Source organism: Anomaloglossus baeobatrachus, chromosome 7 (assembly GCF_048569485.1).
Source record: "Anomaloglossus baeobatrachus isolate aAnoBae1 chromosome 7, aAnoBae1.hap1, whole genome shotgun sequence".
Classification (NCBI taxonomy): domain Eukaryota; kingdom Metazoa; phylum Chordata; class Amphibia; order Anura; family Aromobatidae; genus Anomaloglossus; species Anomaloglossus baeobatrachus.
This window is the reverse complement of record NC_134359.1, coordinates 306,877,854-306,904,459: the sequence shown is the minus strand read 5'-3', so window position 1 is coordinate 306,904,459 and position 26,606 is coordinate 306,877,854. Positions and strand designations below refer to the sequence as shown.

Below are 26,606 nucleotides of genomic sequence, written 5' to 3'. Positions count from 1 at the left end.
GTCTAGGAGGAGGAGGACAGAGTAATGTAGAAGGCAGAGGACAGGTCTAGGAGGAGGAGCACAGAGTAATGTAGAAGGCAGGGGACAGGTCTAGGAGGAGGAGGACAGAGTAATGTAGAAGGCAGAGGACAGGTCTAGGAGGAGGAGCACAGAGTAATGTAGAAGGCAGAGGACAGGTCTAGGAGGAGGAGGACAGAGTAATGTAGAAGGCAGAGGACAGGTCTAGAAGGAGGAGCACAGAGTAATGTAGAAGGCAGGGGACAGGTCTTGGAGGAGGAGGACAGAGTAATGTAGAAGGCAGAGGACAGGTCTAGGAGGAGGAGCACAGAGTAATGTAAAAGGCAGAGGACAGGTCTAGGAGGAGGAGCACAGAGTAATGTAGAAGGCAGAGGACAGGTCCAGGAGGAGCACAGAGTAATGTAGAAGGCAGAGGACAGGTCTAGGAGGAGGAGCACAGAATAATGTAGAAGGCAGAGGACAGGTCTAGGAGGAGGAGCACAGGGTAATGTAGAAGGCAGAGGACAGGTCTAGGCGGAGGAGCACAGAGTAATCAATCAGGCAGAGGACAGGTCTAGGAGGAGGAGCACAGAGTAATGTAGAAGGCAGAGGACAGGTCTAGGAGGAGAAGCACAGAGTAATGTAGAAGGCAGAGGACAGGTCTAGGAGGAGGAGCACAGAGTAATGTAGAAGGCAGAGGACAGGTCTAGGAGGAGGAGCACAGAGTAATGTAGAAGGCAGAGGACAGGTCTAGGAGGAGGAGCACAGAGTGATGTAGAAGGAAGAGGACAGGTCTAGAAGGAGGAGCACAGAGTAATGTAGAAGGCAGAGGACAGGTCTAGGAGGAGGAGAACAGAGTAATGTAGAAGGCAGAGGACAGGTCTAGGAGGAAGAGCACAGAGTAATGTAGAGGGCAGAGGACAGGTGGAGAAGGACAGAGTAATGTAGAAGGCAGAGGACATGTCTAGGAGGAGGAGCACAGGGTAATGTAGAAGGCAGAGGACAGGTCTAAGAGGAGCACAGAGTAATGTAGAAGGCAGAGGATAGGTCTAGGAGGAGGAGCACAGAGTAATGTAGAAGGAAGAGGACAGGTCTAGGAGGAAGAGCACAGAGTAATGTAGAGGGCAGAGGACAGGTCTAGGAGGAGGAGCACAGAATAATGTAGAAGGAAGAGGACAGGTCTAGGAGGAAGAGCACAGAGTAATGTAGAGGGCAGAGGACAGGTCTAGGAGGAAGAGCACAGAGTAATGTAGAGGGCAGAGGACAGGTGGAGAAGCACAGAGTAATGTAGAAGGCAGAGGACATGGAGGAGGAGCACAGAGTAATGTAGAAGGCAGAGGACAGGTCTAGGAGGAGGAGCACAGGGTAATGTAGAAGGCAGAGGACAGGTCTAGGAGGAGGAGCACAGGGTAATGTAGAAGGAAGAGGACAGGTCTAGGAGGAGGAGCACAGGGTAATGTAGAAGGCAGAGGACAGGTCTAGGAGGAGGAGCACAGGGTAATGTAGAAGGCAGAGGACAGGTCTAGGAGGAGGAGCACAGAGTAATGTAGAAGGCAGAGGACAGGTCTAGGAGGCGGAGCACAGAGTAATGTAGAAGGCCGAGGACAGGTCTAGGAGGCGGAGCACAGAGTAATGTAGAAGGCCGAGGACAGGTCTAGGAGGAGGAAGACAGAATAATGTAGAAGGCAGAGGATGGGTCTAGGAGGAGGAGCACAGGGTAATGTAGAAGGCAGAGGACAGGTCTAGGAGGAGGAGCACAGAGTAATGTAGAAGGCAGAGGACAGGTCTAGGAGGAGGAGCACAGAGTAATGTAGAAGGCAGAGGACAGGTCTAGGAGGAGGAGCACAGAGTAATGTAGAAGGCAGAGGACAGGTCTAGGAGGAGGCGGAGCACAGAGTAATTTAGAAGGCAGAGGACAGGTCTAGGAGGAGGAAGACAGAATAATGTAGAAGGCAGAGGACAGGTCTAGGAGGAGGAGCACGGAGTAATGTAGAAGGAAGAGGATAGGTCTAGGAGGAGGCGGAGCACAGAGTAATGTAGAAGGCAGAGGACAGGTCTAGGAGGAGAAGCACAGAGTAATGTAGAAGGCAGAGGAGAGGTCTAGGAGGAGGAGCACAGAGTAATGTAGAAGGCAGAGGACAGGTCTAGGAGGAGGAGCACAGAGTAATGTAGAAGGCAGAGGACAGGACTAGGAGGAGGAGCACAGGGTAATGTAGAAGGCAGAGGACAGGTCTAGGAGGAGGAGCACAGGGTAATGTAGAAGGCAGAGGACAGGTCTAGGAGGAGGAGCACAGAGTAATGTAGAAGGCAGAGGACAGGTCTAGGAGGAGGAGCACAGAGTAATGTAGAAGGCAGAGGACAGGTCTAGGAGGAGGAGCACAGAGTAATGTAGAAGGCAGAGGACAGGTCTAGGAGGAGGAGCACAGAGTAATGTAGAAGGCAGAGGACAGGTCTAGGAAGAGGCGGAGCACAGAGTAATTTAGAAGGCAGAGGACAGGTCTAGGAGGAGGAAGACAGAATAATGTAGAAGGCAGAGGACAGGTCTAGGAGGAGGAGCACGGAGTAATGTAGAAGGAAGAGGATAGGTCTAGGAGGAGGCGGAGCACAGAGTAATTTAGAAGGCAGAGGACAGGTCTAGGAGGAGGAAGACAGAATAATGTAGAAGGCAGAGGACAGGTCTAGGAGGAGGAGCACGGAGTAATGTAGAAGGAAGAGGATAGGTCTAGGAGGAGGCGGAGCACAGAGTAATGTAGAAGGCAGAGGACAGGTCTAGGAGGAGAAGCACAGAGTAATGTAGAAGGCAGAGGAGAGGTCTAGGAGGAGGAGCACAGAGTAATGTAGAAGGCAGAGGACAGGTCTAGGAGGAGGAGCACAGAGTAATGTAGAAGGCAGAGGACAGGTCTAGGAGGAGGAGCACAGAGTAATGTAGAAGGCAGAGGACAGGTCTGGGAGGAGGAGCACAGAGTAATGTAGACGACAGAGGACAGGTCTAGGAAGAGGAGCACAGAGTAATGTAGAAGGCAGAGGACAGGTCTAGGAGGAGGAGCACAGAATAATGTAGAAGGCAGAGGAGAGGTCTAGGAGGAGGAGGACAGAATAATGTAGAAGGCAGAGGACAGGTCTAGGAGGAGGAGCACAGAGTAATGTAGAAGGCAGAGGACAGGTCTAGGAGGAGGAACACAGACTAATGTAGAAGACAGAGGACAGGTCTAGGAGGAGGAGCACAGAGTAATGTAGAAGGCAGAGGACAGGTCTAGGAAGAGGCGGAGCACAGAGTAATTTAGAAGGCAGAGGACAGGTCTAGGAGGAGGAAGACAGAATAATGTAGAAGGCAGAGGACAGGTCTAGGAGGAGGAGCACGGAGTAATGTAGAAGGAAGAGGATAGGTCTAGGAGGAGGCGGAGCACAGAGTAATTTAGAAGGCAGAGGACAGGTCTAGGAGGAGGAAGACAGAATAATGTAGAAGGCAGAGGACAGGTCTAGGAGGAGGAGCACGGAGTAATGTAGAAGGAAGAGGATAGGTCTAGGAGGAGGCGGAGCACAGAGTAATGTAGAAGGCAGAGGACAGGTCTAGGAGGAGAAGCACAGAGTAATGTAGAAGGCAGAGGAGAGGTCTAGGAGGAGGAGCACAGAGTAATGTAGAAGGCAGAGGACAGGTCTAGGAGGAGGAGCACAGAGTAATGTAGAAGGCAGAGGACAGGTCTAGGAGGAGGAGCACAGAGTAATGTAGAAGGCAGAGGACAGGTCTGGGAGGAGGAGCACAGAGTAATGTAGACGACAGAGGACAGGTCTAGGAAGAGGAGCACAGAGTAATGTAGAAGGCAGAGGACAGGTCTAGGAGGAGGAGCACAGAATAATGTAGAAGGCAGAGGAGAGGTCTAGGAGGAGGAGGACAGAATAATGTAGAAGGCAGAGGACAGGTCTAGGAGGAGGAGCACAGAGTAATGTAGAAGGCAGAGGACAGGTCTAGGAGGAGGAACACAGACTAATATAGAAGACAGAGGACAGGTCTAGGAGGAGGAGCACAGAGTAATGTAGAAGGCAGAGGACAGGTCTAGGAGGAGGAGCACAGAGTGATGTAGAAGGCAGGGGACAGGTCTAGGAGGAGGAGCACATAGTAATGTAGAAGGCAGAGGACAGGTCTAGGAGGAGGAAGACAGAATAATGTAGAAGGCAGAGGAGAGGTCTAGGAGGAGGAGGACAGAATGTAGAAGACAGAGGACAGGTCTAGAAGAAGGAGGAGCACAGAGTAATGTAGAAGGCAGATGACAGGTCTAGGAGGAGGAGGACAGAATAATGTAGAAGGCAGAGGACAGGTCTAGAAGAAGGAGGAGCACAGTAATTTAGAAGGCAGAGGACAAGTCTAGGAGGAGGAGGACAGAATAATGTAGAAAGCAGAGTAAAGGTCTAGGAGGAGGAGCACAGAATAATGTAGAAGGCAGAGGACAGGTCTAGAAGAAGGAGGAGCACAGAGTAATGTAGAAGGCAGAGGACAGGTCTAGTAGGAGGAGGAGCACAGAGTAATGTAGAAGGCAGAGGACAGGTCCAGGAGGAGGAGGACAGAATAATCTAGAAGGCAGAGGACAGGTCTAGAAGAAGAAGGAGCACAGAGTATTGTAGAAGGCAGAGGACTGGTCTAGGAGGAGGAGGACAGAATAATGTAGAAGGCAGAGGACAGGTCTAGGAGGAGGAGCACAGAGTAATGTAGAAGACAGAGGACAGGTCTAGAAGAAGGAGGAGCAGAGAGTAATGTAGAAGGCAGAGGACAGGTCTAGAAGAAGGAGGAGCACAGAGTAATGTAGAAGACAGAGGACAGGTCTAGGAGGAGGAGCACAGAGTAATGTAGAAGGCAGAGGACAGGATTAGGAGGAGGAGTACAGAGTAATGTAGAAGGCAGAGGGCAGGTATAGGAGGAGGAGCACAGAGTAATGTAGAAGGCAGAGGACAGGTCCAGGAGGAGGAACACAGAGTAATGTAGAAGGAAGAGGACAGGTCTAGAAGGAGGAGCACAGAGTAATGTAGAAGGCAGAGGACACGTCTAGGAGGAGGAGCACAGAGAAATGTAGAAGACAGAGGACAGATCTAGAAGGAGGAGCACAGAGTAACGTAGAAGGCAGAGGACAGGTCTAGGAGGAGGGGTACAAAGTAATGTAGAAGGCAGAGGACAGGTCTAGGAGGAGGAGCACAGAGTAATGTAGAAGGCAGAGGACAGGTCTAGGAGGAGGAGGCAGAGGACAGGTCTAGGAGGAGGAGCACAGAGTAATGTAGAAGGCAGAGGACAGGTCTAGGAGGAGGAGCACAGAGTAATATAGAAGACAGAGGACAGGTCTAGGAGGAGGAGCACAGAGTAATGTAGAAGGCAGAGGACAGGTCTAGGAGGAGGAGCACAGAATAATGTAGAAGGCAGAGGAGAGGTCTAGGAGGAGGAGGACAGAATAATGTAGAAGGCAGAGGACAGGTCTAGGAGGAGGAGCACAGAGTAATGTAGAAGGCAGAGGACAGGTCTAGGAGGAGGAGCACAGAGTAATGTAGAAGGCAGAGGACAAATCTAGGAGGAGGAGCACAGAGTAATGTAGAAGGGAGAGGACAGGTCTAGAGGAGGACCACAGAGTAATGTAGAAGGCAGAGGATAGGTCTAGAAGGAGGAGCACAGAGTAATGTAGAAGGCAGAGGACAGGTCTAGGAGGAGGAGCACAGAGTAATGTAGAAGGCAGAGGACAGGTCTAGGAGGAGGAGCACAGAGTAATGTAGAAGGCAGAGGACAGGTCTAGGAGGAGGAGCACAGAGTAATGTAGAAGGCAGAGGACAGGTCTAGGAGGAGGAGCACAGAGTAATGTAGAAGACAGAGGGCAGGTCTAGGAGGAGGAGCACAGAGTAAAGTAGAAGGCAGAGGACAGGTCTAGGAGGAGGAGCACAGAATAATGTAGAAGGCAGAGGAGAGGTCTAGGAGGAGGAGGACAGAATAATGTAGAAGGCAGAGGACAGGTCTAGGAGGAGGAGCACAGATTAATGTAGAAGGCAGAGGACAGGTCTAGGAGGAGGAGCACAGACTAATGTAGAAGACAGAGGACAGGTCTAGGAGGAGGAGCACAGAGTAATGTAGAAGGCAGAGGACAGGTCTAGGAGAAGGAGCACAGAGTAATGTAGAAGGCAGAGGAAAGGTCTAGGAGGAGGAGCACAGAGTAATGTAGAGGGCAGAGGACAGGTCTAGGAGGAGGAGCACAGAGTAATGTAGAAGGCAGAGGACAGGTCTAGGAGGAGGAGCACAGAGTAATGTAGAAGGCAGAGGACAGGTCTAGGAGGAGGAGCACAGAGTGATGTAGAAGGCAGGGGACAGGTCTAGGAGGAGGAGCACATTGTAATGTAGAAGGCAGAGGACAGGTCTAGGAGCAGGAAGACAGAATAATGTAGAAGGCAGAGGAGAGGTCTAGGAGGAGGAGGACAGAATAATGTAGAAGACAGAGGACAGGTCTAGGAGGAGGAGCACGGAGTAATGTAGAAGGAAGAGGATAGGTCTAGGAGGAGGCGGAGCACAGAGTAATTTAGAAGGCAGAGGACAGGTCTAGGAGGAGGAAGACAGAATAATGTAGAAGGCAGAGGACAGGTCTAGGAGGAGGAGCACGGAGTAATGTAGAAGGAAGAGGATAGGTCTAGGAGGAGGCGGAGCACAGAGTAATGTAGAAGGCAGAGGACAAATCTAGGAGGAGGAGCACAGAGTAATGTAGAAGGGAGAGGACAGGTCTAGAGGAGGACCACAGAGTAATGTAGAAGGCAGAGGATAGGTCTAGAAGGAGGAGCACAGAGTAATGTAGAAGGCAGAGGACAGGTCTAGGAGGAGGAGCACAGAGTAATGTAGAAGGCAGAGGACAGGACTAGGAGGAGGAGCACAGGGTAATGTAGAAGGCAGAGGACAGGTCTAGGAGGAGGAGCACAGAGTAATGTAGAAGGCAGAGGACAGGTCTAGGAGGCGGAGCACAGAGTAATGTAGAAGGCCGAGGACAGGTCTAGGAGGAGGAAGACAGAATAATGTAGAAGGCAGAGGATGGGTCTAGGAGGAGGAGCACAGGGTAATGTAGAAGGCAGAGGACAGGTCTAGGAGGAGGAGCACAGGGTAATGTAGAAGGCAGAGGACAGGTCTAGGAGGAGGAGCACAGAGTAATGTAGAAGGCAGAGGACAGGTCTAGGAGGAGGAGCACAGAGTAATGTAGAAGGCAGAGGACAGGTCTAGGAGGAGGAGCACAGAGTAATGTAGAAGGCAGAGGACAGGTCTAGGAGGAGGAGCACAGAGTAATGTAGAAGGCAGAGGACAGGTCTAGGAAGAGGCGGAGCACAGAGTAATTTAGAAGGCAGAGGACAGGTCTAGGAGGAGGAAGACAGAATAATGTAGAAGGCAGAGGACAGGTCTAGGAGGAGGAGCACGGAGTAATGTAGAAGGAAGAGGATAGGTCTAGGAGGAGGCGGAGCACAGAGTAATTTAGAAGGCAGAGGACAGGTCTAGGAGGAGGAAGACAGAATAATGTAGAAGGCAGAGGACAGGTCTAGGAGGAGGAGCACGGAGTAATGTAGAAGGAAGAGGATAGGTCTAGGAGGAGGCGGAGCACAGAGTAATGTAGAAGGCAGAGGACAGGTCTAGGAGGAGAAGCACAGAGTAATGTAGAAGGCAGAGGAGAGGTCTAGGAGGAGGAGCACAGAGTAATGTAGAAGGCAGAGGACAGGTCTAGGAGGAGGAGCACAGAGTAATGTAGAAGGCAGAGGACAGGTCTAGGAGGAGGAGCACAGAGTAATGTAGAAGGCAGAGGACAGGTCTGGGAGGAGGAGCACAGAGTAATGTAGACGACAGAGGACAGGTCTAGGAAGAGGAGCACAGAGTAATGTAGAAGGCAGAGGACAGGTCTAGGAGGAGGAGCACAGAATAATGTAGAAGGCAGAGGAGAGGTCTAGGAGGAGGAGGACAGAATAATGTAGAAGGCAGAGGACAGGTCTAGGAGGAGGAGCACAGAGTAATGTAGAAGGCAGAGGACAGGTCTAGGAGGAGGAACACAGACTAATGTAGAAGACAGAGGACAGGTCTAGGAGGAGGAGCACAGAGTAATGTAGAAGGCAGAGGACAGGTCTAGGAGGAGGAGCACAGAGTGATGTAGAAGGCAGGGGACAGGTCTAGGAGGAGGAGCACATAGTAATGTAGAAGGCAGAGGACAGGTCTAGGAGGAGGAAGACAGAATAATGTAGAAGGCAGAGGAGAGGTCTAGGAGGAGGAGGACAGAATGTAGAAGACAGAGGACAGGTCTAGAAGAAGGAGGAGCACAAAGTAATGTAGAAGGCAGATGACAGGTCTAGGAGGAGGAGGACAGAATAATGTAGAAGGCAGAGGACAGGTCTAGAAGAAGGAGGAGCACAGTAATTTAGAAGGCAGAGGACAAGTCTAGGAGGAGGAGGACAGAATAATGTAGAAAGCAGAGTAAAGGTCTAGGAGGAGGAGCACAGAATAATGTAGAAGGCAGAGGACAGGTCTAGAAGAAGGAGGAGCACAGAGTAATGTAGAAGGCAGAGGACAGGTCTAGTAGGAGGAGGAGCACAGAGTAATGTAGAAGGCAGAGGACAGGTCCAGGAGGAGGAGGACAGAATAATGTAGAAGGCAGAGGACAGGTCTAGAAGAAGGAGGAGCACAGAGTATTGTAGAAGGCAGAGGACTGGTCTAGGAGGAGGAGGACAGAATAATGTAGAAGGCAGAGGACAGGTCTAGGAGGAGGAGCACAGAGTAATGTAGAAGACAGAGGACAGGTCTAGAAGAAGGAGGAGCAGAGAGTAATGTAGAAGGCAGAGGACAGGTCTAGAAGAAGGAGGAGCACAGAGTAATGTAGAAGACAGAGGACAGGTCTAGGAGGAGGAGCACAGAGTAATGTAGAAGGCAGAGGACAGGATTAGGAGGAGGAGTACAGAGTAATGTAGAAGGCAGAGGGCAGGTATAGGAGGAGGAGCACAGAGTAATGTAGAAGGCAGAGGACAGGTCCAGGAGGAGGAACACAGAGTAATGTAGAAGGAAGAGGACAGGTCTAGAAGGAGGAGCACAGAGTAATGTAGAAGGCAGAGGACACGTCTAGGAGGAGGAGCACAGAGAAATGTAGAAGACAGAGGACAGATCTAGAAGGAGGAGCACAGAGTAACGTAGAAGGCAGAGGACAGGTCTAGGAGGAGGGGTACAAAGTAATGTAGAAGGCAGAGGACAGGTCTAGGAGGAGGAGCACAGAGTAATGTAGAAGGCAGAGGACAGGTCTAGGAGGAGGAGGCAGAGGACAGGTCTAGGAGGAGGAGCACAGAGTAATGTAGAAGGCAGAGGACAGGTCTAGGAGGAGGAGCACAGAGTAATATAGAAGACAGAGGACAGGTCTAGGAGGAGGAGCACAGAGTAATGTAGAAGGCAGAGGACAGGTCTAGGAGGAGGAGCACAGAATAATGTAGAAGGCAGAGGAGAGGTCTAGGAGGAGGAGGACAGAATAATGTAGAAGGCAGAGGACAGGTCTAGGAGGAGGAGCACAGAGTAATGTAGAAGGCAGAGGACAGGTCTAGGAGGAGGAGCACAGAGTAATGTAGAAGGCAGAGGATAAATCTAGGAGGAGGAGCACAGAGTAATGTAGAAGGGAGAGGACAGGTCTAGAGGAGGACCACAGAGTAATGTAGAAGGCAGAGGATAGGTCTAGAAGGAGGAGCACAGAGTAATGTAGAAGGCAGAGGACAGGTCTAGGAGGAGGAGCACAGAGTAATGTAGAAGGCAGAGGACAGGTCTAGGAGGAGGAGCACAGAGTAATGTAGAAGGCAGAGGACAGGTCTAGGAGGAGGAGCACAGAGTAATGTAGAAGGCAGAGGACAGGTCTAGGAGGAGGAGCACAGAGTAATGTAGAAGACAGAGGGCAGGTCTAGGAGGAGGAGCACAGAGTAAAGTAGAAGGCAGAGGACAGGTCTAGGAGGAGGAGCACAGAATAATGTAGAAGGCAGAGGAGAGGTCTAGGAGGAGGAGGACAGAATAATGTAGAAGGCAGAGGACAGGTCTAGGAGGAGGAGCACAGATTAATGTAGAAGGCAGAGGACAGGTCTAGGAGGAGGAGCACAGACTAATGTAGAAGACAGAGGACAGGTCTAGGAGGAGGAGCACAGAGTAATGTAGAAGGCAGAGGACAGGTCTAGGAGAAGGAGCACAGAGTAATGTAGAAGGCAGAGGAAAGGTCTAGGAGGAGGAGCACAGAGTAATGTAGAGGGCAGAGGACAGGTCTAGGAGGAGGAGCACAGAGTAATGTAGAAGGCAGAGGACAGGTCTAGGAGGAGGAGCACAGAGTAATGTAGAAGGCAGAGGACAGGTCTAGGAGGAGGAGCACAGAGTGATGTAGAAGGCAGGGGACAGGTCTAGGAGGAGGAGCACATAGTAATGTAGAAGGCAGAGGACAGGTCTAGGAGGAGGAAGACAGAATAATGTAGAAGGCAGAGGAGAGGTCTAGGAGGAGGAGGACAGAATAATGTAGAAGACAGAGGACAGGTCTAGAAGAAGGAGGAGCACAGAGTAATGTAGAAGGCAGATGACAGGTCTAGGAGGAGGAGCACAGAATAATGTAGAAGGCAGAGGACAGGTCTAGGAGGAGGAGCACAGAGTAATGTAGAAGGCAGAGGACAGGTCTAGGAGGAGGAGCACAAAGTAATGTAGAAGGCAGAGGACAGGTCTAGGAGGAGGAGCACAGAGTAATGTAGAAGGCAGAGGACAGGTCTAGGAGGAGGAGCACAGAATAATGTAGAAATCAGAGGAGAGGTCTAGGAGGAGGAGGACAGAATAATGTAGAAGGCAGAGGACAGGTCTAGAAGGAGGAGCACAGAGTAATGTAGAAGGCAGAGGACAGGTCTAGGAGGAGGAGCACAGAGTGATGTAGAAGGCAGGGGACAGGTCTAGGAGGAAGAGCACATAGTAATGTAGAAGGCAGAGGACAGGTCTAGGAGGAGGAAGACAGAATAATGTAGAAGGCAGAGGAGAGGTCTAGGAGGAGGAGGACAGAATAATGTAGAAGACAGAGGACAGGTCTAGAAGAAGGAGGAGCACAGAGTAATGTAGAAGGCAGATGACAGGTCTAGGAGGAGGAGCACAGAATAATGTAGAAGGCAGAGGACAGGTCTAGGAGGAGGAGCACAGAGTAATGTAGAAGGCAGAGGACAGGTCTAGGAGGAGGAGCACAGAGTAATGTAAAAGGCAGAGGACAGGACTAGGAGGAGGAGCACAGAGTAATGTAGAAGGCAGAGGACAGGACTAGGAGGAGGAGCACAGAGTAATGTAGAAGGCAGAGAACAGGTCTAGGAGGAGGAGCACAGAGTAATGAAGAAGGCAGAGGACAGGTCTAGGAGGAGGAGCACAGAGTAATGTAGAAGGGAGAGGACAGGTCTAGAGGAGGACCACAGAGTAATGTAGAAGGCAGAGGATACGTCTAGAAGGAGGAGCACAGAATAATGTAGAAGGCAGAGGACAGGTCTAGGAGGAGGAGCACAGAGTAATGTAGAAGGCAGAGGACAGGTCTAGAAGGAGGAGCACAGAGTAACGTAGAAGGCAGAGGACAGGTCTAGGAGGAGGAGCACAGAGTAATGTAGAAGGCAGAGGACAGGTCTAGGAGGAGGAGCACAGAGTAATGTAGAAGGCAGAGGACAGGTCTAGGAGGAGGAGCACAGAGTAATGTAGAAGGCAGAGGACAGGTCTAGGAGGAGGAGCACAGAGTAATGTAGAAGGCAGAGGACAGGTCTAGGAGGAGGAGCACAGAGTAATGTAGAAGACAGAGGACAGGTCTAGGAGGAGGAGCACAGAGTAATGTAGAAGGCAGAGGACAGGTCTAGGAGGAGGAGCACAGAATAATGTAGAAGGCAGAGGAGAGGTCTAGGAGGAGGAGGACAGAATAATGTAGAAGGCAGAGGACAGGTCTAGGAGGAGGAGCACAGACTAATGTAGAAGACAGAGGACAGGTCTAGGAGGAGGAGCACAGAGTAATGTAGAAGGCAGAGGACAGGTCTAGGAGGAGGAGCACAGAGTGATGTAGAAGGCAGAGGACAGGTCTAGGAGGAGAAGCACAGAGTAATGTAGAAGGCAGAGGACAGGTCTAGGAGGAGGAGGACAGAGTAATGTAGAAGGCAGGGGACAGGTCTAGGAGGAGGAGCACATAGTAATGTAGAAGACAGAGGACAGGTCTAGGAGGAGGAAGACAGAATAATGTAGAAGGCAGAGGAGAGGTCTAGGAGGAGGAGGACAGAATAATGTAGAAGACAGAGGACAGGTCTAGAAGAAGGAGGAGCACAGAGTAATGTAGAAGGCAGAGGACAGGTCTAGGAGGAGCACAGAGTAATGTAGAAGGCAGAGGACAGGTCTAGGAGGAGGAGCACATAGTAATGTAGAAGGCAGAGGACAGGTCTAGGAGGAGGAAGACAGAATAATGTAGAAGGCAGAGGAGAGGTCTAGGAGGAGGAGGACAGAATAATGTAGAAGACAGAGGACAGGTCTAGAAGAAGGAGGAGCACAGAGTAATGTAGAAGGCAGATGACAGGTCTAGGAGGAGGAGGACAGAATAATGTAGAAGGCAGAGGACAGGTCTAGAAGAAGGAGGAGCACAGTAATTTAGAAGGCAGAGGACAAGTCTAGGAGGAGGAGGACAGAATAATGTAGAAGGCAGAGTAAAGGTCTATGAGGAGGAGCACATAATAATGGAGAAGGCAGAGGACAGGTCTAGAAGAAGGAGGAGCACAGAGTAATGTAGAAGGCAGAGGACAGGTCTAGAAGAAGGAGGAGCACAGTAATTTAGAAGGCAGAGGACAAGTCTAGGAGGAGGAGGACAGAATAATGTAGAAGGCAGAGTAAAGGTCTATGAGGAGGAGCACATAATAATGTAGAAGGCAGAGGACAGGTCCAGGAGGAGGAGGACAGAATAATGTAGAAGGCAGAGGACAGGTCTAGAAGAAGGAGGAGCACAGAATAATGTAGAAGGCAGAGGACAGGTCTAGGAGGAGGAGGACAGAATAATGTAGAAGGCAGAGGACAGGTCTAGGAGGAGGAGCACAGAGTAATGTAGAAGACAGAGGACAGGTCTAGAAGAAGGAGGAGCACAGAGTAATGTAGAAGGCAGAGGACAGGTCTAGAAGAAGGAGGAGCACAGAGTAATGTAGAAGACAGAGGACAGGTCTAGGAGGAGGAGCACAGAGTAATGTAGAAGGCAGAGGACAGGATTAGGAGGAGGAGTACAGAGTAATGTAGGAGGCAGAGGGCAGGTATAGGAGGAGGAGCACAGAGTAATGTAGAAGGCAGAGGACAGGTCCAGGAGGAGGAACACAGAGTAATGTAGAAGGAAGAGGACAGGTCTAGAAGGAGGAGCACGGAGTAATGTAGAAGGCAGAGGACACGTCTAGGAGGAGGAGCACAGAGAAATGTAGAAGACAGAGGACAGGTCTAGAAGGAGGAGCACAGAGTAACGTAGAAGGCAGAGGACAGGTCTAGGAGGAGGAGCACAGAGTAATGTAGAAGGCAGAGGACAGGTCTAGGAGGAGGAGCACAGAGTAATGTAGAAGGCAGAGGACAGGTCTAGGAGGAGGAGCACAGAGTAATGTAGAAGGCAGACGACAGGTCTAGGAGGAGGAGCACAGAGTAATGTAGAAGGCAGAGGACAGGTCTAGGAGGAGGACGACACAGTAATGTAGAAGGCAGAGGACAGGTCTAGGAGGAGTAGCACAGAGTAATGTAGAAGGCAGAGGACAGGTCTAGGAGGAGGAGCACAGAGAAATGTAGAAGGCAGAGAACAGGTCTAGAAGGAGGAGCACAGAGTAATGTAGAAAGCAGAGGACAGATCTAGGAGGAGGAGCACAGAGTAATGTAGAAGGCAGAGGACAGGTTCAGGAGGAGGAGCACAGAGTAATGTAGAAGGCAGAGGACAGGTCTAGGAGGAGGAACACAGAGTAATGTAGAAGGCAGAGGACAGGTTCAGGAGGAGGAGCACAGAGTAATGTAGAAGGCAGAGGACAGGTCTAGGGGGAGGAGCACAGAGTAATGTAGAAGGCAGAGGACAGGTCTAGGAGGAGGAGCACAGAGTAATGTAGAAGGCAGAGGACAGGTCTAGGAGGAGGAGCACAGAGTAATGTAGAAGGCAGAGGACAGGTCTAGGAGGAGGAGCACAGAGTAATGTAGAAGGCAGACGACAGGTCTAGGAGGAGGAGCACAGAGTAATGTAGAAGGCAGAGGACAGGACTAGGAGGAGGAGCACAGAGTAATGTAGAAGGCAGAGGACAGGTCCAGGATGAGGAGGACAGAGTAATGTAGAAGGCAGAGGACAGGTCTAGGGGGAGGAGCACAGAGTAATGTAGAAGGCAGAGGACAGGTCTAGGAGGAGGAGCACAGAGTAATGTAGAAGGCAGACGACAGGTCTAGGAGGAGGAGCACAGAGTAATGTAGAAGGCAGAGGACAGGACTAGGAGGAGGAGCACAGAGTAATGTAGAAGGCAGAGGACAGGTCTAGGATGAGGAGGACAGAGTAATGTAGAAGGCAGAGGACAGGTCTAGGGGGAGGAGCACAGAGTAATGTAGAAGGCAGAGGACAGGTCTAGGAGGAGGAGCACAGAGTAATGTAGAAGGCAGAGGACAGGTCTAGGAGGAGGACAAAGTAATGTAGAAGGCAGAGGACAGGTCTAGGGGGAGGAGCATAGAGTAATGTAGAAGGCAGAGGACAGGTCTAGGAGGAGGAGCACAGAGTAATGTAGAAGGCAGAGGACAGGTCTAGGAGGAGGAGCACAGAGTAATGTAGAAGGCAGAGGACAGGTTCAGGAGGAGGAGCACAGAGTAATGTAGAAGGCAGAGGACAGGTCTAGGAGGAGCACAGAGTAATGTAGAAGGCAGAGGACAGGTCTAGGAGGAGGAGCACAGAGTAATGTAGAAGGCAGAGGACAGGACTAGGAGGAGGAGCACAGAGTAATGTAGAAGGCAGAGGACAGGTCTAGGAGGAGGAGCACAGAGTAATGTAGAAGGCAGAGGACAGGTCTAGGAGGAGGAGCACAGAGTAATGTAGAAGGCAGAGGACAGGTTCAGGAGGAGGAGCACAGAGTAATGTAGAAGGCAGAGGACAGGTCTAGGAGGAGGAACACAGAGTAATGTAGAAGGCAGAGGACAGGTTCAGGAGGAGGAGCACAGAGTAATGTAGAAGGCAGAGGACAGGTCTAGGGGGAGGAGCACAGAGTAATGTAGAAGGCAGAGGACAGGTCTAGGAGGAGGAGCACAGAGTAATGTAGAAGACAGAGGACAGGTCTAGGAGGAGGAGCACAGAGTAATGTAGAAGGCAGAGGACAGGTCTAGGAGGAGGAGCACAGAGTAATGTAGAAGGCAGAGAACAGGTCTAGGAGGAGGAGCACAGAGTAATGTAGAAGGCAGAGGACAGGTCTAGGAGGAGGAGCACAGAGTAATGTAGAAGGCAGAGAACAGGTCTAGGAGGAGGAGCACAGAGTAATGTAGAAGGCAGAGGACAGGTCTAGGAGGAGGAGCACAGAGTAATGTAGAAGGCAGAGGACAGGTCTAGGAGGAGGAGCACAGAGTAATGTAGAAGGCAGAGGACAGGTTCAGGAGGAGGAGCACAGAGTAATGTAGAAGGCAGAGGACAGGTCTAGGAGGAGGAACACAGAGTAATGTAGAAGGCAGAGGACAGGTCTAGGAGGAGGAGCACAGAGTAATGTAGAAGGCAGAGGACAGGTCTAGGAGGAGGAGCACAGAGTAATGTAAAAGGCAGAGGACAGGTTCAGGAGGAGGAGCACAGAGTAATGTAGAAGGCAGAGGACAGGTCTAGGAGGAGGAGCACAGAGTAATGTAGAAGGCAGAGGACAGGTCTAGGAGGAGGAGCACAGAGTAATGTAGAAGGCAGAGGACAGGTCTAGGGGGAGGAGCACAGAGTAATGTAGAAGGCAGAGGACAGGTCTAGGAGGAGGAGCACAGAGTAATGTAGAAGGCAGAGGACAGGTCTAGGAGGAGGAGCACAGAGTAATGTAGAAGGCAGAGGACAGGTCTAGGAGGAGCACAGAGTAATGTAGAAGGCAGAGGACAGGTCTAGGAGGAGGAGCACAGAGTAATGTAGAAGGCAGAGGACATATATGGCACTGTTAGTCTTAGTACTGTTTGTTATTTTTTGTATAGGCCCTGTCTGGCACATATATTGTGAGGTGTGCCGTCCCTATGTCAGCAGCCAGGCTGCTCGGATCCGGATCCGCGGTGGCTCGAGGGGGTCTGTGGACCCGGGGATTGTGCGGCCACTCAAAAGAAGGGGGTATTTCCAGTGGAGTGTGTTAAAGTTCGTGACGCCACCCGTGGTATGTAGTAATTGGAGTATCACTGCTGTAGTTGGGAGTACCCAGGGATGATGGAACGGGGTAGCCAAGAGTTAGTACCCTCCACGGGTAGGGCAGATGCCCCGGGACTCGGTGATGGTGTCTGGGGAGTGCTGTTGGGTCCGAAGGGGGTCACTTGCGTACTCACTCAATCCATTAAGCTGACACCAACAACTGGATAAACCAAAGTTCTGGATACCGCTGCCGCTGAGGAGAGCTAGTTCGGGTCCCGTCCACGATGGTTTTGCCTGGTGATCCGTGACCTGCCTCCTGGCACTAAGTTTACTTCTCTGTTGGTTCTGGTTGTATGGAACTTGCTGGGTCCCTCTCCCCACTATGGCTAAGTGTGGGAGCATGCTCTCAGGGTTCTCACTTGGGATTTTCTGGACCGTTTTGGTGGAAAGTCCTATCCCCCTCGTTGTGCTAGTACCCCGATTTTGGAATGGGTGGAGAGCGGATCTTGAAGGCTCCGTTCTCGTTGGGTGAATTGTCAGGTTGCCTGAAGCTACTCCCTAACCTAGGGTCCACTTACCCCGTCGTGCCCTGGTCCCAGCCCGGTGATGGTGCAAGGCCGCCGGCTGTCCTCCTCGACAGTTCCTTGCCACGATCCCCTGTGACCGGGGGTCCAGCTCCTCTTGGCCCAGACCACCGTCTGCCACCTAGATAGCTGCATAGGAGCCCGGCTCCTGACCTCCTCTCTCCTTGACTTCCAACACTCAACTCTCTACTACTACAAACACTCCTGACCTTCCCTAACCAACCCCCAAGTGGGCGACCCTATTCCACTCAGGCCGTCCACTGGTGTGTCTGGTGGGTGTGGTGCAGGGTGTACCTAGGATTTTGATTAGCTGATGTAGGCAACACCATGTAGTTGGGGACCCATAACCAACAAGGAGGTGGATACTGCACGGGAGGGCAGATTGTACAATACCCTGTGACCACCTGATAGTCCAGGGCGTCACACTGGCACATATGTTGTCTTGCACATATAGTATATATTCCTCCTGTTCTTACCTGTTATGTTCCTGGCCTTAGTGAGGATGTCCTTCAGCTCGCTTTCTTCTGCGGAGGTGATCTGTGTGCTCGCACTGTGAGATAATGGAGAGGACACCAGGTTATATCTGGAGCTGTCATGTCGCGGAGGCTCTGGTACATTATGGAATATAGGACGTTTTCCTCTCTTGCTGTATGATATATACCGGGCTGTGATATATACATAGAGTTCTCACCTGTAGATGAACACAGGAACGATGAAATCTGCGGAGCGATCCACAAAGTCTGCGCTCAGCACTATGTTCACCATGTCCTCATATTCTGAGCGCCATTTCACTTCACAGCCCAAAGGTAGAAAGTTCCCTGCATCATAGGAAAGTAACATCTGGTAAATAACATGGAGTCACACATGACGCATCTATAAGGGATAAGCAGGTTATCCTGCAGAAACACCCCCCGTACTATATCTACCTAAATAAAGACAAGAACCACGACTTTATTGCAGGAATGGCCACAGTTTTATTTTACCGTATATATGTATACCAAAACTCGTGGCCCAACATGCCACTCAATTGTTCAACTTAACCTTATACATATATACCCGTATAACCAGAAACACCGATAGATCCGTCCGAGAGGCAAACCATCATTCCTAACCCCCCGGCCGTAACCTCCAAACCGGCCCAGAGGACCACCTCGGCCGTGATCACCCGGCCCAAGGTGAGGGGTAACAACGTTCCATCGTTAATTACCCCTACCCAGAACCTGCGGGACCTCCGCCCACAAGTTCCCATCCACTCCGAAGCCACTCCCCTTGAGCGACTTCGTACCAAACAACCGACTGTCGGTACTCCCAACCTCTCAGACGGACCTATCACCCCGCTGTGACAACAATAGATTAGCAACTCAACCTTGTATTCACCTTTATTCCTCTTTTTTTTTTTTTTTTTTTTTTAATTTTTTTTTTTTTTTTTTTTTTTTGAAAAACCATCACCTTTATCTCTTTTTTTTTTTTTTTTTTTATAAACATATACATAAAATTATATATCAGGGCGGGCGGGTGGGACACAAAGATCAAGCGACGAAAGGGGAGGTGATCAGTACACCCCCCTCTCTTATACCTCTCACAACACCCCACCCCATCCTTGCTCCCCCCCAATCCCCTTACAGCTCCCTTCTACCAATCCTGTACTCCCACATATCCCCCATCCCATGCAAGCCCATTAACCCTTTCCTAACCTTGCACCCTCCCGATCGTCATGGGGTCCATTCACCCCTATGGGGCTCACTGCCCTTCTTTACATGTCTTTTCTGGAGTCTTCCTTTACCAAACTGTTCTGCTGCTGAGGGATCTCCCTGTTCTGCTGCTGAGGGATCTCCCTGTTCTGCTGCTGAGGGATCTCCCTGTTCTGCTGCTGAGGGATCTCCCTGTTCTGCTGCTGAGGGATCTCCCTGTTCTGCTGCTGAGGGATCTCCCTGTTCTGCTGCTGAGGGATCTCCCTGTTCTGCTGCTGAGGGATCTCCCTGTTCTGCTGCTGAGGGGTCTCCCTGTTCTGCTGCTGAGGGATCTCCCTGTTCTGCTGCTGAGGGATCTCCCTGTTCTGCTGCTGAGGGATCTCCTTGTTCTGCTGCTGAGGGATCTCCCTGTTCTGCTGCTGAGGGATCTCCCTGTTCTGCTACTCAGGGATCTCCCTGTTCTGCTGCTGAGGGGTCTCCCTGTTCTGCTGCTGAGGGATCTCCCTGTTCTGCTGCTGAGGGGTCTCCCTGTTCTGCTGCTGAGGGATCTCCCTGTTCTGCTGCTGAGGGATCTCCTTGTTCTGCTGCTGAGGGATCTCCTTGTTCTGCTGCTGAGGGATCTCCCTGTTCTGCTGCTGAGGGATCTCCCTGTTCTGCTACTCAGGGATCTCCCTGTTCTGCTGCTGAGGGGTCTCCCTGTTCTGCTGCTGAGGGATCTCCCTGTTCTGCTGCTGAGGGATCTCCTTGTTCTGCTGCTGAGGGATCTCCTTGTTCTGCTGCTGAGGGATCTCCCTGTTCTGCTGCTGAGGGATCTCCCTGTTCTGCTGCTGAGGGATCTCCCTGTTCTGCTGCTGAGGGATCTCCCTGTTCTGCTGCTGAGGGATCTCCCTGTTCTGCTGCTGAGGGATCTCCCTGTTCTGCTGCTGAGGGATCTCCCTGTTCTGCTGCTGAGGGATCTCCCTGTTCTGCTGCTGAGGGATCTCCATGTTCTGCGGGCTTCATAAAGTGGTACAACAGGGGCATAACCAGGAGTGATCCAACCAAGGACCTGAGCATACAGGTGAAAACTGAACTAAGCAGCAGGACTCAATGCCAGGCGGGTGCTGCAAAAGCAATTAAGATCATTCAATAAATGACTAAGGCGGGCTTTGCACGTTGTGACATCGCAAGCCGATGCTGCGATGTCGCACGCGATAGTCCCCGCCCCAGTCACAGGTACGATATCTTGTGATTCCTGGCGTAGCGAACATTATTGCTATGGCAGCTTCACATGCACTCACCAGCCCTGCAACTGTCGCTATGGCCGGCGACCCGCCTCCTTCCTAAGGGGGCGGGTTGTGCAGCGTCACAACGACGTCACACGGCAGGCGGCCAATAGCGGCGGAGGGGCGGAGATGAGCAGGATGTAAACATCCCGCCCACCTCCTTCCTTCCGTATAGCCGCCGGCGGCAGGTAAGGAGATGTTCCTCGCTCCTGCGACGCTTTTGCGCTTGTTAATCGTATCATCTAGGATTTACACACAACAATGTCGAAAGTGACGCCGGATGTGCGTCACTTTCGATTTGACCCCACCGACCTCGCATCTGCGATGTTGCAACGTGCAAAGCCGCCCTAAGACCACATCTGAACGCAGGAGTCAGTTTTGGACACCTGGATGAACAATTGTGAACCCAGACAGGTCAGGTCTTTCACAGCCCACTCGGTGAATGTGTTGAGTGGCAGTAATGCAGCACTACAATAAGGACCGGTAGTAAAGTCTCTTTGGTTGGGGTCTGATGGAATTCAGCAATTCAACAATTAGCAACATAAAGAGGTGGCGGACGATATCGTGCAGCAGCCACACTGCAGCATGGGTTATTGTAATCCATCATTGCAAACTGATGAGGAACACTTGTCGCCTACTGAGGTTCTTCAAAGAGGTTAGTAACTTTGTAAGTTGAGACAATTGTGGCCTCCTTTTTATTGGTGTTGGAAAAACATTCTTCAGGATGGAACCGGGGATTGAGGATAAACAGCAAATTGTTCATGCTCATCGCTCCCCTCCCCCCCGGGGATGTTGGGGATCCTCAACGTCAATGTTACATGCAGCATCATGTAAAGACGGGGAAAAAAGAAAAGCAGCTGGAGGCTGTAGAGGGGGATATACAATTACCCAAGTCACAGGTAGAGGATGAAGCCGACCGTGAGAATGTCAGAGATGGGATTCAGCCGAGCGGCTGTGCTTTTTTTGCGCGGTTGTGTCACAATGATTCTGCAGATCGGTGTGATTATTTCTACACCAAACTATATTGTGTTTGTTTTTCGTTTGTTGCTTTTTTGTGAAAAAAAACTGCTTTGTGTCATTTTTAGAGATAGATAAGGTTTTTATTTTTCCAGCTTTGGAGGTGGAAAACACTTTATTTTTTCATAGTGATCAGTAATTTCTAATGGAACAAAATGGGGGTAAATTCAACAATTTAGTAATTTTTCTTTTGCCTCTTTTGCAAAAGTGATTGAAAAATGAAAATTCTGCCATTTAGTCATTTCTTTTTTTTTCTTTGTGGCGTTTATTGATTACGTTAAGTAATTTTACAATTTCATAGATTGGACTTTTATGGATGTTACAAATCCAAATAGGTTTAATTTTGTTTTTATTTTAATTTCTTAACTGTTAATTCAGGACAATGCGCTGATTAGATTTTTTATTTTAATTTTTATAAACTTGTTACATTTTTTTTTACATTTCTCTAGTTCCTGTAAAAACTTGGATCTGCAATTATCTGATCATTTGTTCTATAAACTGCAATACAAGGTGTAATGTCACGGGCGGAGGAGGGGACGCCGCGCTCTCCCACTGCTCGGGTCCGGCTGCTGCGGCCTGCTGCTGCTACTCAGTGGCTCGAGCGATGGGCCGGATCCCGGGGACTCGAGCGGCGCTCCTCACCCGTGAGTGAAAGGGGATTGGGATTTGGGATAGTTTATTGTCCGTGACGCCACCCACGGTTGTGGTGATTTGTTGACACCACCGCTGCTCTGTATGGGGATCCCGGGAGTGATGGTATGGAGCAGCTAGATGTTAGTCCTCCCCTCCGTGGGTAGGGGGTAGTTGTCCCGGGGCCCAGTGATGAGGTGGGTGATGCAGGGCTTGGTGGGGTGCAGGGACGCGGGGGCAGCGCTGTGCCTTGCGGCACTGTGGTACTCACTCAGCCTGAGACGATGACACAGTTCTCGGTAAAACACACGGCTGGAAAGACGGTTCCCACGGACGGCTGCACTTGCTTTCCCCAGTAGTTGACGGTGACGGTCCCTTTTTCCTGCACCTAAGATGATGATGGTTGCGATGGGTTCCCACCGGTAACCCGCTCCCCGGCTTGGATATGGGCCGGAGGAGCCCTACTTTGCCCGCAGGCGCTGGCCCTGAGAAACTGGTGCCCTGGAGGTGGCGGTGTCTCTCTGTAACGGTTGGACTGTTGCCTTCAATCGGGACTTGCTTGTTGGGAGACCCAGAGGTCCCCTTCACTAACGGATTTGGCAAATTCACGGCGACTCCTAGCCTTGCTGGGATCCGAAAGGCCCCTGCCACTGGTGCTGACTGCTCTTCGTATACCGCTCCGGTACCGCCGGGCCACCACCCGTCCACGGTCCTTCCAGCAACCTCCAAGCAGTCACCCCTGCAGACAGTCACCGCCGTCTGCTGACCTTGCTGTCTCAGTCCGGGGCACACACCCGGACCAGCTTCAGGCTGTCTTAACTCTCACTTTCCCTTTCTTCAGCTTCTCTCCTTAGCTCCTCTACCACTTCCTTCTACTTCCTCCTCCTAAACTGCACTGCCTGGTTCTCCCGCCTCCAGGGCTGTGAACTCCTCGGTGGGTGGAGCCAACCACCTGGCCCACCCCCTGGTGTGGACATCAGCCCCTGGAGGAAGGCAACAAGGGTTTTAGGTTAGCCTTGGTGTTCCTAACTGGGGTGTAGGGTGTGGTGGTGTTATGACCTGTGACCCCTGGCTTGCCCAGGGCGTCACATTCCCCCTTAGCAAAATGCAGACCGTCCGCGGGCTGCCCGTCCAACACCGGTTTTATTTTCTGAAAAATATATAATAAAAAGAATAACACAATACAAATTATGACATCATCCCACATCGGGAGGTTCGGTACTTAAACGTTGCAAACATTTTAAACGGTTCCGGCTGCCGCTCTCTCCCACCCAAGTAACCTGGCCCTGATGCTGCCCCTAAAACCCAGGCAGCACCCCTTGACCCCAGTCCTGCACCAAGTTACCCGAGCGGGATCTGTCCTTCCCAACTGCCTCTCCGGAGGTAGCTGCACAACATCATTTTTATTTACAACCCACTTAACGTTTGTGGTTGCCCTGCAAGTTCACGGGCTTGTCCATAGGAGTTCCTATGCAACTCAATGGTCCCCACGGGGACAACGGTGCCGGCAACGGCCGGCTTCCAATCACGGTAGACAATCAGGTAAATCTTTGGTTATCATTCTCATTTTTGCAAAACTTTTTCAACTTGTAAACATACCCAGACTGGTGGTCCCAACGGGGACGGTGCAACGGTGCTCCGCTGCCCTTACTGTGCACTTTCGTCCTCCTCACCCGGCTCTGGGTGGAAGAACACGGGCACCAGCCCCTCCAGCACATAGCAAGTGCGGTGAGGAAGGGCCGCCCGATACCCATTGTTTCCACTCCGGGGGATGTAAGTGGCCTCCGTGCCCTGCAGAGCGACGACTCCTTCATCTTCCTCCGAAACAGGCTCAGTGTCAGGCCCGGAATCGCTATCGTCCGTCTCTGCGCCAGGCGGTTTGCCGCCAGCTGCCGCAGCTTCCAGGCTTGTCACTCTCTCGGCCACTGTCACGAAGGGGTGTACGCCCGACGGGCCAGGCGCAGCGCAGTGCACGGGCAAGGAGGACAGAGGTGGCATGGGGGCCAGGGGTAGACCGGGTCCCTCAGCCGCAGCGGCCGGTCCCTCGGGGACATAGGGGCGTGGGTCACTCACCAGCTCCTCCATCATGGCCTCCATTCCATACACTCGTGCAACTGCAGCTGCATCCTCCACCTCCGCGGTCCACTGTTCCATCAGCCGGCAGCTCTGGTTCCAGTAGTGTCGGCAGATCCCTGCCGTCCGGGCTCTCAGCCATGCCGCTGTCCCGGGCACCGGTTCGGCAGCCTCCGCATAGCTAGGGGGAGCGGACATTCTTTGCAGGGGTCGGCGGATCGTGGGGTCCCAGCGTCCTTATCTGTATAGCCGCGGCTACATGCGCTCAGTCGCCATTTCGTCCCCCTTAGCCTCTTTCCGGCCCCTCCTCTATCGGGGCGGGGTTTTGGCCTTCGCGCCTCTACTACTCAAGAAGACGCTCGAGCGGGAACTTTTCGCGCCAAAGATGGCGACTTCTGAAATTTTCCGGCCGGATACCTCCGGCGGTCACAAGGCGCACCTCTACCCAACGGCAGAGCGGTAAGATCCTGTTCTTGACGCCAAGTTGTCGCGGGCGGAGGAGGGGACGCCGCGCTCTCCCACTGCTCGGGTCCGGCTGCCGCTGCGGCTGCTGCGGCCTGCTGCTGCTGCTCGGTGGCTCGAGCGATGGGCCGGATCCCGGGGACTCGAGCGGCGCTCCTCGCCCGTGAGTGAAAGGGGATTGGGATTTGGGATAGTTTATTGTTCGTGACGCCACCCACGGTTGTGGTGATTTGTTGACACCACCGCTGCTCTGTATGGGGATCCCGGGAGTGATGGTATGGAGCAGCTAGATGTTAGTCCTCCCCTCCGTGGGTAGGGGGTAGTTGTCCCGGGGTCCAGTGATGAGGTGGGTGATGCAGGGCTTGGTGGGGTGCAGGGACGCGGGGGCAGCGCTGTGCCTTGCGGCACTGTGGTACTCACTCAGCCTGAGACGATGACACAGTTCTCGGTAAAACACACGGCTGGAAAGACGGTTCCCACGGACGGCTGCACTTGCTTTCCCCAGTAGGTGACGGTGACGGTCCCTCTGTCCTGCACCTATGTTGATAATGGTTGCGATGGGTGCCTACCGGTAACCCGCTCCCTGGCTTGGATATGGGCCGGAGGAGCCCTACTTTGCCCGCAGGCGCTGGCCCTGAGAAACTGGTGCCCTGGCGGTGGCGGTGTCTCTCCTCAATGGTTGGACTGTTGCCTTCAATCGGGACTTGGTTGTTTGGAGACAGACGTCCCCTTCACTGACGGATTTGGCAAATTCACGGCGACTCCTAGCCTTGCCGGGATCCGAAAGGCCCCTGCCACTGGTGCTGACTGCTCTTCGTATACCGCTCCGGTACCGCCGGGCCACCACCCGTCCGCGGTCCTTCCAGCAACCTCCAAGCAGTCACCCCTGCAGACAGTCACCGCCGTCTGCTGACCTTGCTGTCTCAGTCCGGGGCACACACCCGGACCAGCTTCAGGCTGTCTTAACTCTCACTTTCCCTTTCTTCAGCTTCTCTCCTTAGCTCCTCTACCACTTCCTTCTACTTCCTCCTCCTAAACTGCACTGCCTGGTTCTCCCGCCTCCAGGGCTGTGAACTCCTCGGTGGGTGGAGCCAACCGCCTGGCCCACCCCCTGGTGTGGACATCAGCCCCTGGAGGAAGGCAACAAGGGTTTTAGGTTAGCCTTGGTCTTCCTAACTGGGGTGTAGGGTGTGGTGGTGTTATGACCTGTGACTCCTGGCTTGCCCAGGGCGTCACAGTAACAAAGCCAGATGCATAGTTATATCCTAGCACTACAGCCCTTGATTAGCTGCACCCGGATAGCTGTGACTAGTCCCAGGCCGTGTCTTCACTGATCAGTCACCTGGGAGGAGCTGAGCAGAGTGGAGTGTGGTCACCTGGAGAGAGACAAGCCAACATCTCTCTGAGAAGAGACTGCACAGGCCGTGTGCACCGAACTGCAAGGATTAATGGTTGATAAGGACATAAGCCATTTTGTGTGACTGAACTGGGACTAGTCCAGCTGAGTCTGAGCACCCAGTGGATGTGAGTACACTGAGCCTAAGGCCAGAATCACACATGCTAGTGCCTCGCGTGTAACTCGCGCGAGTCTCTCATTGAATCACCCGGCATGGCCAAGCCGGGTTCTACCATGAGAGACTCGCGCGTGTTACACGCGAGGCACTAGCATGTGTGATTCTGGCCTAAAGGAGGACCTGGATTCTGTCTCGGTGAGACTGTGTTATTGCTTTACCTTCATTGGAAAAGGACTGTGATTTTTGTTGTTACGTGTGTGCCGAAAAAAGGCTGTGATTCATTTAACCCCTTCACGACATCCGTCCTTATGGTGAGTGTGTTTAAAACCGATGATGTACGGGGTACGTCCTGGCGAACATGTAGGCACAGGAACTATACCCAACTCGATTGCCACTGGAGCCTTGGCTTTCCTGTTAGCCAGGGATGGTGTCCACGTCGTCCCTGGCTATTTAATTCCTTAAATGTTAAGATTGGTATCAAACGCAGCATTTTGTGGTCTGGGAGAAGGATGACACTCCCTCTTCTGTCTGATCGGTGCCCCCGTGATGTGATCATGATTGGCCGTTTGTTGCCATGGTGACCCAAGGTCATCATGATGACCACCAGGTCACCAAGCTATGGAAGCCTCTGGAATCATGCCAGGAGCATGATCCCAGATGCTTCTGTCAGTTCTGAACTAACAGTTACAGTGTATTGCAATGCATTATAATTGTGATCAGGGCAGTAAAAAAGTAATGTCCCATATAGTGACTATGTAAAAATAAATCCTGTAAAAATATTTTTTTTAAAAATATTTTTTTTAAAAATTACAAAATAAAGACAAAAAAAATATACCAATAAATATGTATATTTTTGTAAAATAAAAAAATAAACAAAAAATTACCCATATTTGGTATTGCAGAGTCCGCAACAACCCAATATATAAAACTGTTACTCTAGTTAACTCCTTCAGTGAACACCGTAATAAAAAAATGTAGCAAAAACATATGTGGCGCCCCTGAGGCTTCCGTCGCCACAGGTCATTGCACCCCACCAGCGGTGTGATGCCCCATT

At 51.7% G+C, this 26,606-nt stretch overlaps 1 protein-coding gene across 2 annotated transcripts in view; it reads right to left on the bottom strand.

The window, feature by feature from the left end:
• Nucleotides 1-26,606, bottom strand: part of LOC142245713 (uncharacterized) — a 103,518-nt gene that overhangs the window by 2,510 nt on the left and 74,402 nt on the right. The window contains exons 2-3 of one of the 2 annotated variants that reach the window (XM_075318658.1): nucleotides 17,592-17,718; nucleotides 17,377-17,450 (exon numbers count right to left, since the gene is read on the bottom strand). In XM_075318658.1, the coding sequence (XP_075174773.1) occupies nucleotides 17,377-17,450; nucleotides 17,592-17,718 (201 nt within the window). The remainder of the gene's footprint in view (nucleotides 1-17,376; nucleotides 17,451-17,591; nucleotides 17,719-26,606) is intronic. The other variant, XM_075318659.1, reaches the window with a different exon arrangement.